This window comes from Scatophagus argus, chromosome 2, assembly GCF_020382885.2.
Source record: "Scatophagus argus isolate fScaArg1 chromosome 2, fScaArg1.pri, whole genome shotgun sequence".
NCBI classification, from domain to species: domain Eukaryota; kingdom Metazoa; phylum Chordata; class Actinopteri; family Scatophagidae; genus Scatophagus; species Scatophagus argus.
In genome coordinates, this window is record NC_058494.1 from 11,248,715 (window position 1) to 11,262,666 (window position 13,952).

General features: G+C 39.9%; 2 protein-coding genes and 1 long non-coding RNA gene across 4 annotated transcripts; 1 reads left to right on the plus strand and 2 right to left on the minus strand.

The window, feature by feature from the left end:
- The first annotated feature begins 2,214 nt into the window (after nt 1-2,214).
- LOC124069550 (NAD(P)(+)--arginine ADP-ribosyltransferase 2-like) lies at nt 2,215-3,896 on the plus strand. Of its 2 annotated transcripts, XM_046408800.1 has the most exons (3): nt 2,215-2,269; nt 2,377-2,468; nt 3,026-3,896. In XM_046408800.1, exons 2-3 carry the CDS (start codon nt 2,394-2,396, stop codon nt 3,761-3,763), a joined length of 813 nt encoding a protein of 270 aa, XP_046264756.1. In that variant the 5' UTR covers nt 2,215-2,269; nt 2,377-2,393; the 3' UTR covers nt 3,764-3,896. The 2 variants fall into 2 exon arrangements, with proteins under 2 accessions (XP_046264756.1, XP_046264748.1); XM_046408792.1 differs by having other exon boundaries at nt 2,231-2,468.
- A 1,613-nt stretch (nt 3,897-5,509) lies between these two features.
- Nucleotides 5,510-6,425, minus strand: LOC124053660. Its single transcript, XR_006842200.1, has 2 exons — nt 6,389-6,425; nt 5,510-6,192 (listed from the first exon to the last, which is right to left on the minus strand). It is a non-coding gene; the product is annotated as an uncharacterized LOC124053660 (long non-coding RNA).
- A 4,535-nt stretch (nt 6,426-10,960) lies between these two features.
- LOC124053662 (ecto-ADP-ribosyltransferase 5-like) lies at nt 10,961-13,657 on the minus strand. The gene is made up of 3 exons (XM_046379041.1): nt 13,594-13,657; nt 13,349-13,446; nt 10,961-12,518 (listed from the first exon to the last, which is right to left on the minus strand). Exons 2-3 carry the CDS (start codon nt 13,421-13,423, stop codon nt 11,733-11,735), a joined length of 861 nt encoding a protein of 286 aa, XP_046234997.1. The 5' UTR covers nt 13,424-13,446; nt 13,594-13,657; the 3' UTR covers nt 10,961-11,732.
- Between the last annotated feature and the right edge of the window lie 295 nt (nt 13,658-13,952).

The window sequence follows — 13,952 nt, forward strand, 5'->3', positions numbered from 1 at the left end:
CTAACTTTGTCAGAGGCTATTAGTTAACTCTGCTATTTCAGAGAGAACAACCAACCACAGCTTTTCTACAACATAATACTACATGCATGACTCTGTGTCTCTCAGCTGATTTTCTTTTAACCAGCTGTGCTCACAGGTTAGAGCTGCCCGGCTTTTATGCTAATATAATGCATGAAAGTGAATGATTAGTGAATATTTTTGCGGATTGGTTGGTGCAGATCGCCTCTTAGAATGGTTCAGGTGCATGAAGGTGAAAAAGCCATGATCTACACATCACTAATGTCTCACAGACATGTGCTTACAGGTATGATGTACATGTGCATGTTTTAAATAGTCTTCTGAAAATTCCTGGCTCACCTTCATTTTTTTGGTTTTAACCTCTGGCCCAATTCAGTGTGTAACTGAATTTTTTAATTCTCATAAACTGCTCAAAGCTGGTTATTGATTATTAACACAGTTATTAAAATGATAGGTGCATTGTGATTAAACAAATTTGTGATTGGTCTCACTCCCTGAAACAGAATTAAGCTAGATGATGTGATGTGTGATTGGTGCTGATTATGGCATTGATATTGAACACAAAAGTGAGGACAAAAAACAAACACACACAAACAAGCATCTGTCTGTGTGTGTGGGAAGGGGGAGGGTGTGTTTTACAGGCCAAACATGTGGTTTTGTGGGCAGCTTCTCACAGGAAACCAACCAAAATTAAATGACACCTTTGCAGTAGCTTCAGAAAAATACCACATTCTGACACATAAAATTATTACTTAGAACTTGTTGTGAGGAATGGATCATAGCTTTTATTTAATGTTATCATATTTTAGATGAGAGAAGATCACATGCATTGAAGCCGTCATTCATGAGTAAGATAAGTAAGATTGCAAGCAAACAAGCAAACACAAAGCCAACCTCTTTTAGTTACAAATTTAGCAGCAAACTAACTTTAGACAGCTGATAATGAACTCAACATGTTTGCCAATCAGATGTCACATTACAAGCTGACTCATTTATCCAGAACGTGGTCAGACATTTGATAAGAGGTCAGTTTCATGTGGTCGATCCAGCATACCTTTAAAGCAAGTTTTTTGTTTGAGCCTTGTGTAAAGTTATTATGGCCACAGGCAAAGACAAATGACACAGCAGATTCAGATGTGCTCTTTATGGTGCTGAGGTTGAAGCTGTCATCTGTGGTTGTGCACACAAGATGTGTGAGGGTATATATGATAATAAACGAATGACAGTTCAGCTTCAGGTTAATGCACAAATAAATAAATAACATGTGTTCCAAATCTCAAGTCCGAGTCAGGTCTGGTGTCACTGTCTCTGCGACTTGCGTCCGACTCAACTCCTGGCATTGGTTTACCATTAGTCATACCTCTAATAGTGTCAAAAGTGTGTCAATCTATGAACATGAACAAAGAATTTCCTCATGTAGGAGACATGCCAAAAAAAGACTTAAATGTTCCTTGTCAGCATTGATGACCACAAAAAGAAGAGCATCATCAATGTGGTTGTGGTCAAGACTTCTGGTTTAAGATACTTTCCATGCTACCCTTTCATACAGATGAGTCCCACGCTTTTAAAATTGCTTGACTGTTAATATTTGGACACTGCAGATTAACTTTACATAATAAATATGAGATTATAAAGATCCATGTTTATAGGACTGGATAAATATCCTGTTCTGTTGGTATGTTTGTCAGCCACCACACGTTCACGGAAAGATTTGTTAAAATAAAACTTAAATAATAATAAACGAGCAGTGTTTGAACATCAGACAGTCTGATTTGATGGCACTTTTGGCATTTCCCATACACAATCACACCAAATACAGTATGAAAAAGGGCTCACTCACATGTGAATGATACTGAAATAGTGATTACATTTTGTTTGCTGTCTGGTTTGTTTTGTTCTAATAAGTTGCTTTACTGGAGGAGATGAACTGAGTTCAGGTGAATGCAAGTAACAGTGTGAATATGTGCATGGTTACACAGCGGACAAAGATCGTGGTTAGACAAACACCGACGCACTGTGGTTTAAGACATTCACAGTCTCCCCACTTACCTACAAACTTTGGATGTGCTAAGGTGCAGATGGAAATTTTGCATGTGTGAGAGGACGTAAGAACTATCTGACACTAAGGGGAAGGTATATATATAGTTGACCATGAGTCCTGACCACATGGTGAGGACCAGTTGTCTGATCTCAAAACCTTTTGATTTCAGAGGTTCATTTGTCGTGCAACATTTTCAGATTCTGAAGATTGGTGAGTTGAACTTTCAAATCAACATTTACCATTAATGTAATTTATGTTTGTGTTTCTAGTATGCAGTGTGATGCAGTTCATTGCTGTTGACTCTGATTCACAAACAGTTTTGCTGACTGCAGTGATGAAGGGAAGCAAGATGATCTTTGCTCCGCTGTGTTTCCTGTTTTGTTGGATGCTGCCTGTAGACTCCATGACGGTGAGTTAACAGTGTGAAAATTTGGGAACGTCCCCAAAACGTAATGAGGAAACATGTTTACACAATTAGACTGAACACAGAATTTTGAGGCAAAGACATCAAATCAGAAAAAAGGGTTGCTACTATCAAAAAGTAAAGTCTGCATAAATACATAAAAATATATAAATAAACATGTAAGACACAAGGATACCCTGATGTTTGTAGAAGTGCTAGCTTTCAGTGTAATTTCATATTGTTCAATCTGTTATCCAAACAGGTTGAGGCACCAGTTATCACCAACAGCTCCTCTGCTGTGACATTGTGCAAATGGGAGTTTACATATAAGGTTGCAGTGTTGAGGGTTTTGCTTTGTTCAGTAAAACGTGTGATGGTGGTTGTCTGTGTCACCACTCAAGTGGCATCCCTGTTCTCCAGATCCTCCCTCAGGAGTTTATTTTCACCATCTAGATTTATAAGTTAACGATACAATACAAATTATTCACAATAACAAAGCAGAGTTTTAACAGTGCCTAATAATTACCTCTCTCTTCATCTGTTTTCTTTATTTCCTTTTTTAGATCCGTTTCAACTTTACTGTACGAGATTTCAATCCAACCATCCCACTGAGCATGGTTGAAGATTCAGTTGATGACATGTACTTCGGCTGCAATACAAAAATGATGAAAACGGTCAAAGACAAATACTTTGAGGAAGAAAGGCACATTCAACCATTTTCAGAGGCCTGGAAGAATACAGAAAAATGTGCCCAAAAAAATCTGAAACATAGCGAGGACAAGGCTCTGACCAAAGAGCACATGCAAGCAATCTGTGCTTATACAGCTGACAGTTTGTACTGGCAGTTTAATGAAGCAGTCCGGGAACAGGGGCACCTCTATGGCTCCTCCCAGTTCCAGTTCCACACTTTGCATTTCTGGCTGACATCTGCCATACAGATCTTGAATAGCAATTACAACTGTCACAATACTTACAGACGAACTAGTGTTAAATTCACTGGCAAAGTTAACCAAATCATTCGGTTTGGTTTCTTTGCTTCCAGCTCTTACAGGACCGACTTAACCAACTTTGGTAGCGAGACCTGTTTTAAAATTAAGACCTGTTCAGGTGCTTATTTGAAAAATTATTCATTTTTTGGTGACAAAGAGGCAGAAGTGCTCATACCCCCCTATGAGGTGTTCAACATAACTGAGATAATTAATGGCCAGGTGAAAATTCAAGGTCTGACTGATTGTAAAGCTGTCTATGTCTTAGAGAGTGTAGGAGTTAAGAGCAGTCTGAACTGCAAACTTGCATTATGACCTGTTTAAACTTTGTAACTTTCCTCTCGCAACTGAATGGATTAGAGGACATATACTTAAACATTCTCTGCAATCCATTTTAACTTCAGTCTTGGGGTTTGTTTGTTCGATCATTGTGGACTTATGACACACCTGCCCAGAAACATGTCACTGATTACTGTGTACACACATTTTACTACTGGTAGTCATTAAACTGATTAATGCAATAATTATGGTTGTGTGGTTTCATTTCCATGTGTAATGTTTCACCCACTTACACTTAAGTTCAAAACCTAAAGCTGAAATTTAAGTTTCAGCATCACAATGAGATGGAGATGCTGCTGATGAAGTTCTTAACTGACTGTGACCTAACTGAAAATAGACTAAGGCTAATAAAAAAATAGAGGAATAGTAACACAAGAGAAATACGTGGAAACATTTTCAAATGTCTGGAACCAGCCAGGAGCACATAAGGTATCAGATCGGTTCACTGTCTTTGTATGCATGATGATGATGATATCAGTCAATGTCATTTTTGCTGGACTGGATTCAAACTGCTGCTGCTGGAAGAATATGTCATGGGAGAGTTGCTTCAGCCATGCTTCTTTCCCTACTTTACATCCACAATCTCCCCCTTTCTGCATTCCCTCTCCTTTTCCCCTCACCCAATTCTCATTCCCCTTTCCTAACCTACTTGTTTTCACTCCTGCCTCCTGCTCTTTTCCCTACCTCACCATTCACACATTTCCCCATACCTTTCTCCTTCCTTTCATTCTTCCTTCCACTTTGCCTTTTCCCTGATGTTATTTTTCCTGTTATATCCTCTGCTAATGTCTTTCTTTCTCCGCTCCCACATCTCTTGCATTTTTGCTTTTTATACATAACCTGTCCTCTGCAATCTTGGTGCCTCCCTTCCCACCCTCTTATTTTCCTTATCATCTCCAAACTCCACTTTTTGCTTTTGCTCACACTTTAAAGAATGCCACAGTTAAACCAAATATATGCTCTCCAGCAGTCCTTCCCATCCTCTTGCCAGCTTCCTATTCCCTGTTTGCTTGCTCTCGCTCTCTGCTTCCGTCTCACAGTTTCCATACCTGGCTATGTCTGGTTTTTTTCTTGTCTTTCTGCTGGGCCTGAAGCACAACAGGAGACTGATCGAGAATTTCCCCACCGCAGGACTAATAAAGATACATCTTATCTTCCAATTCTCTAAATGTTGCCTACCTACCTTTTTGTTTTATTATTTTGTCTTCCTGAAAAACCAACACACCCTTATCCCCACCCTTGTATTGACTCTCAGAGCATCTCAGAGCATGATTTTGCAGTTCATTCCTCATTCCCCTCCTCTTGGTATCACTCCTGCATGCCCTGCCCTCCCTCCTGTAGCATCTTCTTTCGACGTCCTGGCAAAATAAAAGTAAAAGAAAAATGTCAAAAAAATAAAAAATAAAAAAAATTGTTGAAAAATTGTTACACCTGCACATTTCACACTATGAAAAGTCCAAGTTTGTGAAAATGTTTTTTTATGAGCAAATTCACTGGCTATATAACAAAAGACACTATTAGAAACATGAATATATAATAATCAAAACATAATGGCACAAGATCACTACTCTAATTTGCACTGAATGGCTACATATATTGTACAGGGCAGATGGCAAACAGCATGGTATGACAGTGTGTGGATGAGCAGGTTTCTCATGTCAGCGCTGTGGACAGAGCGCTCCATGGTGGCCATAGGATTATGGTATGAGCTCATCAAATAAAAACAAAGAGAAGAGCACATTATATTGATGGCAGTTTTGAATGCATGGAGATACAGCAACAAGATCCTTAGGCCTATTGTGCCATACATCCACTGCCTACACCTCATGCTGCAGCATGATAACTTAATGTTGCAAGGATCTGTCCTGGAAGTTAAAAACATATTGGTTCTTCTACAGCCTGCAAACTCACTAAACAGGACACACTGTATGAGGCAAATGGTGGTCATAGTTTAGAGTGCACACAAAAGATTTGTCAGATTTTAAATAACATTTGCTAAAATGCATGTTAACAAACTCCTCTCATTTGCCAAGAACATCCACCAAAAAACAGATCTGTTCCTTCATCTTGCAAGAAATGGAAGCGTGGCGAGGTGTAAACTATGGAGATTGTAGCTGCGACAACGCCACCTGGGAAATTACACCCCAGAAGATCTGAGAACAAAATATAAATCGAACCAGTCACACACCAGTTAAACACACACACCAAAATAAACCACTCGGCAAGATGGGTGAAACGGGGCAGGTTAGACCGTGCGGCAGGGCGACCAAAAGGAGAAAAGGATGGGGAGGTCCTCAAAAGAATCACCCCTGAAACTGCAAACACACGCACACAAAATCAAAAAAGGGCGATCGTGAAGAGCGCACCACCACCAGGAAGTAACTGCTGCAGGGAGCCCACAGCACCTGGCAACAAAAGAAACAAAAGTTAATAAAACAAGCCCAAAAGTCCAGCAGAACTGGTGTGAATTAAGCAAATATTATACCTAAGTACAGAAAAAGGAAAGGAAAATGGAAAACAATTAAATAAACTGATCATGCAATAAAAGAAAGCCAACACAATTACAAAAAAGAACAATAACTACAGAAAACGGCGTAATACCACCAGAGCCCGTATCGGTTGGCGTGGGCACCATGCATTGTGCCGCCCCTCAATCAGGGCGCTCTGTGCGTTAACACAGTGCCATATAGTGGCAGGGAGAGAGACGACATGTCACAGGAGGAAAAACAAAAGTGTTGCAGCTATATTTTAGTTTAGTATTATATTCATACTCCTTGAAAAATAGTTTGTTCTTCTGTCTGTGCAATATTCCCCACTCCTCACTTGTAAAATTAATGAATGTATGTAGTAGATTTCTGTTAGCTGAATTGGATTTAAGAGCAAAATCCCCCAAATGAAATAATATAAAACAATTGCAGAGAAAACAATAAGTTAACAAACAAAATGAAATATTGCATTGTTTCTAACTTTTCAGCAGCAGTTGCATCCTTCCAGAGTGCTGCAATAGATGAACAAATCAAAGGCCTGCTCTAAACTATGATCTGCAAATATCGCTTCTGTTCTCAATTCACATATACAGTAAATACTGCTGAGAATTTGTATCAGTTTTATATTGCATATATGATTGAATTTGACTTGGCTGCAAGAGAAATATAGCAAAAAGCAACACTTTGTGATTGTCAGCTTTGACATTAGTCCTGCTTGTGTTTCATCAGTCACATTAAAGACTTTGGCCACTTGGGGGCCATAAGAACATGCAGTAAGCAAACTATTGTCTCACCCCTGCACTGGTGAAGGCACTTAGAAATGACAAGGATGTACAAAATGTAACCCAGGATCTGTGTTTCCTTTTCAGTTGATGGTGAACTTTAACTTTAACAAACAGTTTACTATTTATTCTACTATTACAGGTTATTATCAAGGTGCTCAGTGCATTTTTAAGTTGAGCAAAAGTTCACACCTCATTTCCTCTGGATGCTGCAAAGGAGGGGAGAAAGGGGTGAGTCAATCCAGTGGGGAAAGTGAGCCACCCTCTATATCTCAGTAACCATAAGAGAAATAATCATTTGACCACAAATGAAGGAAGTACAGTTTACATTAGTCAGTACATCTTAGACTCATGCAGGAGGCAGAGGAGACAAACCTGTCCAGATGAGTTTTGTCAAAACTGGGGATTGTGGCATAAAATGTGCCAAAGATGTTTTGGCAGGTTGAGTCAATGGCTCAGTTTAACTGCAAAAGTTTAAATATGATATACATACATACAGAGGGCAGGAAGTCAAGTGTCTGTGTTCTAGTAGGACCTTTGTTCTGTACTTTTGTCCCAATAGTGTAAAATGTTGCCCATAATCAATAAACAAAAATCATATTTCTGTTATAACTGTTCTGTTGAACAACCAATAAGAGAGAGAGAACATGGACCCTATCCTTCTCTCTCTCCACTTTCCAGCCTGGTCTGCAGGTCTCAGTATAAATATCAATAGTCAGACATCTTTTTGTAGGTGGTAAATTTCATTCATTACACATTGCACCCACTTTTGTATATTAATTATCTGCCCTTTGCCTAGCACTAATCATAAAATGGCAACATTTAAACTTCTTGACTCTTTTTGATCAGGGGCTCATTTCATGAAGCAGGTTATGTGGAAACTCTGAGTATGTTAAGCATGAAATCAGCGCGTTTCAAGAAGCGAGGTAAGTTAACCCGAGGTAAGTTAAGGAGTAAGTTAAGCCTGTTTCATAAAGCGAGGTAACTCATACTCAGAGTTTGTACCTTAGTCTGTGAACATAACCTGGTCGGGAGCAGGTTTTATCCCAGAAACCCCGAGTTTGTCTCTGACTCTTCCCCTTTACGGAACATAAGTCTGAACCGTTTCCTTATTCACTGAGTCTCCGTCGAACCTGCTAAGTTTACGAAAACCGAATGTCCGTTTCTGGAGGAGCCTGTAGACCAGGCATGTCAAACTGGTCCACAGGAGGGCTGGTGTGGCTGCAGGTTTTCTTTCCAACCAAGTAGCAGCACACCAGACTTGACTCATTTAATCAACTGATATCCGTCTTCAGACAGTTGATTGGTCAAACCATGTGCTCTTGGTTGGTTGGCACAAAAACCTGCAGCCACACCGGCCCTCCTGTGGACCAGTTTGACATATGTGCTGTAGACGAAGAAGCAATGTCGGGCGAGGATTTTCCGAGCACGTCTGGGTAATTTTTCATACTCTCCCGACGACCATTGCACGTCTGCCTGTCCTGGGTGAGGGATCCCTCCTCTGTTGCTCACCCCGAGGTTTCTTCCATTTTTTCCTGTTAAAGGTTTTTCTGGGAGTTTTTCCTTAATCGATGTGAGGACCGAAGGGCAGAGGATGTTGCTGATGCTATGTTAAGCCCTTTGAGACAAACTGCTTGTAAAAATGGGCTATACAAATAAAGTTGACTTGACTTTTTATTTGAGCGTTATCGTTTTTCGTTGCAGTCACTGCAATACATTCACAACCTCATCCGTCCTCTTATCGCTCACATCACCCATCGTGGCCGTGAACTCACCACTGAACAGATACTTTGTGTTGCTCTACATTTCTGCAAATGGGAGTGTTTTATACAACACTGGAGATGCAGAGCACATAAGTAAAGCAGCTGTTTGCAGAGCTGTCAGAAAGGTGAGCCTCGCTCTGAAACGGTTTCTCTCAGTTTGTCTTGTTTTTCCTGGCCACAAGCCTGTGACAGCCATCAAATGGTATTTCGGGTAAATAATTTCAAATGAATAATAATTTTTCATTTAACATGTTGCTGAGACCTCTGGGAGCAAAATTTGAATGTCTTTTAGGATTTCCCAATGTGATTGGCTGCATTGATGGCACTCACATTCCTATCACTGCTCCTTCACAAAATGAATATTATGTGAATATGAAGTCCTCCCACAGATTTCAACTAACCATCTCTGTATATATCAGTCTACTCTGAGCAACAGACTGGACTGTGGCAAGTGGCCTGAAACACTGCACTGGTGGCTGTTTGTCACTGTAAAGATCTTTGTCTAGTTTGTCTGTGAAAAATATCAGTACTAAATAAATGTGACTTGCAGGAGAGATTAAGGGCTTCCTTCTGGGTCATAATCCCTTACCCAGACCCTCAACCAGGCCCCCAGCAGCACTTCAATGTGGCACACGGCAGGACCAGAGCCAGGCCAGAGCCAGGCCAGAGATGATAGAGATGACTGTAGACCTGTTGAAAGCCTGTTCCCAGTGCTTACATCATCTCAGAGTAACCCCTGAGAGAGTGAGATGTTTCTAACTTTCAGCAGCAGTTGCATCCTTCCAGAGTGCTGCAATAGATGAACAAATCAAAGGCCTGCTCAAAAGTATGATCTGCAAATATCGCTTCTGTTCTCAACTCACATATACAGTAAGTACTGCTGAGAATTTGTATCAGTTTTATATTGCATATATGATTGAATTTGATTTGGCTGCAAGAGAAATATAGCAAAAAGCAACACTTTGTGATTGTCAGCTTCGACATTAGTCCTGCTTGTGTTTCATCAGTCACATTAAAGATTTTGGCCACTTGGGGGCCATAAGAACATGCAGTAAGCAAACTATTGTCTCACCCCTGCACTGGTGAAGGCACTTAGAAATGACAAGGATGTACAAAATGTAACCCAGGCTCTGTGTTTCCTTTTCAGTTGATGGTGAACTTTAACTTGTTAGCAAACAGTTTACTATTTATTCTACTGTTACAGGTTATTATCAAGGTGCTCAGTGCATTTTTAAGTTGAGCAAAAGTTCACACCTCATTTCCTCTGGATGCTGCAAAGGAGGGGAGAAAGGGGTGAGTCAATCCAGTGGGCAAAGTGAGCCACCCTCTATGTCTCAGTAACCATAAGAGAAATAATCATTTGACCACAAATGAAGGAAGTACAGTTTACATTAGTCAGTACATCTTAGACTCATGCAGGAGGCAGAGGAGACAAACCTGTCAAAACTGGGGATTGTGGCATAAAATGTGCCAAAGATGTTTTGGCAGGTTGAGTCAATGGCTCAGTTTAACTGCAAAAGTTTAAATATGATATACATACATACAGAGAGCAGGAAGTCAAGTGTCTGTGTTCTAGTAGGAGTTTTGTTCTGCACTGTTGTCCCAGCAGTGTAAAAAGTTGCCCATAATATATCCATCCATTTTCTATATCGCTTATCCGTCAGGGTAGCGGGGGAGCTGGAGCCTATCGCAGCTGACTACGGGCGAGAGGCGGGGTACACCCTGGACTGGTCGCCAGTCAATCGCAGGGCCAACACACAAAGACAGACAACCACACACTCTCACATTCACACCTAGGGGCAATGTAGAGTAGCCAATTAACCTAATGTGCATGTTTTTGGTATTGTGGGAGGAAGCCGGAGTACCCGGAGAAAACCCACGCAGGCACAGGGAGAACATGCAAACTCCACATAGAAGGGCCCAGACCGGGATTCGAACCTGGAACCCTCTTGCTATAAGGCGACAGTGCTAACCACTGCACCACCGTGCCGCCCTGTTGCCCGTAATCAATAAACAAAAATCATATTTCTAATTAAATACAGAAATGTGCCGAAAGGCCTTTTGAACTGAAAATGATATTCACTTCTAACACCTTGTTGGTGGATTTTCTTCTGTTATTCAAACAGGAAACCAAACTTTGCTGTTTAAAGCTTTATTTAAGTCATTCAGAAAGTTTCAAATTAAAAAATGAGTTACACATAATGAAAAAGGTAAAAGTACATCGGAAACACCTTTTACAACTTGTGAATCCTTCCACATATTGATAGAATAATATGAAGCTTAGCGAAAGTTCAATCAGGAAGACTCTCTTTGCTTGTGCCCTTTAAGTCACAAGCGTTTTTCCACGATCCATTAGTTCCAGATGTCTTTCTTCCCCCTTCCAATCACAGCCTGTCATGTTTCTCCTACAGCCAATTGCTAGCAAGCTGTCAGATTTTAAAAGTGTTCTCTCTCTCTCCACTGTCATTCAGCTGTCTGTTCAGCCCCGTGAATATTTGCGTCCCACCTACACCCCTTCACCACCTCCACTGCAATGTCTGGCCATCTTCAGTCAAATCCTCCATCTTCAAGTTACCCTTGCACGCAGTCAGCATCACTCGTCATTATCACCACCAGCATTTAGGCACGCATGCAAAGTAGACCCTTTGCACCTCTTTCGTCTGAGAGTTTCCAGTGGAGATCAACTGGACAACGCGCCATTTTGTTCTTCACAAATAATTAATTTTACTTGAAATATCTCATTCACTTTTGATTCTTATTAGTCTCTCCTGATTGAAATGATGAGGAAGCATAAAAACTCAAGCCTGGTATAATTAAACTAACCCTGAACATGAATATGTGGGTTGAAGAAAATGTATGCATATATATATTATGAGTGTAGGATTGTGTGCACATGGTTACATGACTCAACTCCTCACTTAGTTTTCACTTTGCTCCACCGATTGAAGAACCACTTATCATTGGCTTGGTTTGCCACTTGGCAGTTTAGGTTGCTTTCAATTCCATCACTCTCCAGGATATACACAACCTTACAGTCATTCAGACCTTCTACAGATTTATCCTGTATTTTTTCTTTTATCTTGAACTTCTCATATGGTGGGATGAGCACCTCTTGCTCTTTGTCTTCAAGGTATGGATATTTTTTCAGAAAAGCACCATAACAGGTTTTAATTTTAAAGCAACTCTTGTTACCAAAGTAGGTCAGCGTTGTGTTGTAAGAGCTAGAGGCAAAGGAACCAAATCGAATTGTTTGGTTGACATCACCAGTAAAGGTACAAGTGGTTCTGCGGTAACTGGTGTGACATTTCTTCTCATTATTGAGGGTCTGCACTGCGGATGTCAACCAAAAATGTAAGGAGTGAAATTTGAAGGCAGTGCGGTAGATAGTCCTGTTCGTCCGCACTGCAGTATTAAACGTTTTATAAAACTTGTTATAATCAGATGTATAAACACAAATTGCTTGCATATGATCCTTAGTTAGAGCCTCATCCTCGTTCTCATTTTTTTGATATTCTAAAGATTCTTTTGTACAGCTTTCTGCCCTTTTCCAGACCTCCCCAAAAGTTTCGTTTTTCTCTTTTTCAAAGTATGTGTTGATCTTTTTCATCATGTTTTCATTGCAGCCAAAGTACATGTCATCAACAGCGTCTTCAACCATGTTCAGTGGTATGCTCTCCTTTTCCTCTGAGATTAAACTGATCTGGAGGAGAAAAAAGAAAAGTTGAGAGAGAAGGTGAATTCCACATTTTCTGTATGGTTTATGGTTTTGCTTTGCACACTTGTGCACAGGGTTCAAGCTTTAGTGCTGTCTTGTGTGGGATTGAAGGCAGTTTGGAAATGCATGGTGATAGTGTGGATTATTTCGGGGCTCATATGTTAATACTGGAACTCAGATTAACAAAGATTAACTTCCTGGCACAAGATGGAAGTATTAATATAATATTAATCCTTGCAGGGCTGAGAGAACTTACTCATTCACAGAGGTATAGATCTCATGCAGAAGCTGGTTTGCAGTTAGCTCCCCCAGCTGAGAGTGGAAACTGTCCTCTTTAAGAGCCCTGAACTGGCAACTGTTGCTTGTTTTCAAAGTGCTTGTGAATGCTAAACACAGAACTATGGAAACACCACCTGCACACATGCACTTTTGCTTTCATACATTACTGATGCTAATACATGGTCCAGTATTTGAGTGAGCAGCAATGGTATTATTCACATGAGAGAAACATTCATTCTGAGTAACTCTTTAGAAACTACCTATCTGGAGGACAGTATTCAAGAATTAATGCTGTCTGAAAAATAGAAACTGTTTGATCTCATAATTAGAAGATTAAAAAATTTGATTTGTTGTTATATTAAGATTGTATAAATTGATGCTTCTCCCCTAAGAGTATATTTATTCATGTGGATAATTTAGGAAATAAATAAATGAATGTATTTTGCCTTAAATATGTGTGAACACTCTGAACATTTGTCAAGTTTGAAATATTTCCACAGATTTTTACATAGTTTAGATTTAACTTGGCCACTTACTCTCTCAGAACCTGCAGTCTGCATGCAGCAAAGGAACAAACACAGCAGAGCAACAATCTGCATGTTTTCCTTCATCACAGGAGGAAGGCCGACAGCTTCTGAACGTACACACACATAACACATCCATGAAACACATTTCAGCAACAATAATAATACATATATATATATACATATATATAATAAAACATTTTAGTCAAATCTCTTGTTTGGTCATACTTAAAAGAACTTTTGACAAAAGAACTTACTCGTGTTTCAGAGGAGAACGTGTTGCGCAGGCTTCAGATTGAAAGCCATCAGATTGTGTCTTCCCGACACAATAAGGTGTGAATTTTCATGACTCTTATATATCCTGCCTGGTTCAAGACACGTCACCAAATCTTCACACTCACGTGCATATTTGTCACATGCACAATCACACATACTAAATGTAAATGTGTGTGTATGTGATATGGGTGAGTATGAGTGGATTTTGACTTTACCATGCTGTATCCTCTGGGGTTTATGTCTACCAGAAACAATAAAAACACATGTTCAGTCAGATTTATCAGATTTTATTCACCAATCAACATGTCTAAGAATGAAGGACTACAAATTTGTTATCAAA

What these genes read in the sequence shown, in the direction of transcription:
- LOC124069550 (XM_046408792.1), top strand. Translation starts at nt 2,313, where the DNA reads ATGTTTGTGTTTCTAGTATGCAGTGTGATGCAGTTCATTGCTGTTGAC. An exon ending in TGCCTGTAGACTCCATGACG is followed by an intron (nt 2,469 to 3,025) that starts GTGAGTTAACAG and finishes TTCCTTTTTTAG; the next exon opens with ATCCGTTTCAACTTTACTGT.
- LOC124053662 (XM_046379041.1), bottom strand. Translation starts at nt 13,423, where the DNA reads ATGAAGGAAAACATGCAGATTGTTGCTCTGCTGTGTTTGTTCCTTTGC. An exon ending in AGACTGCAGGTTCTGAGAGA is followed by an intron (nt 12,519 to 13,348) that starts GTAAGTGGCCAA and finishes TTTCTCCTCCAG; the next exon opens with ATCAGTTTAATCTCAGAGGA.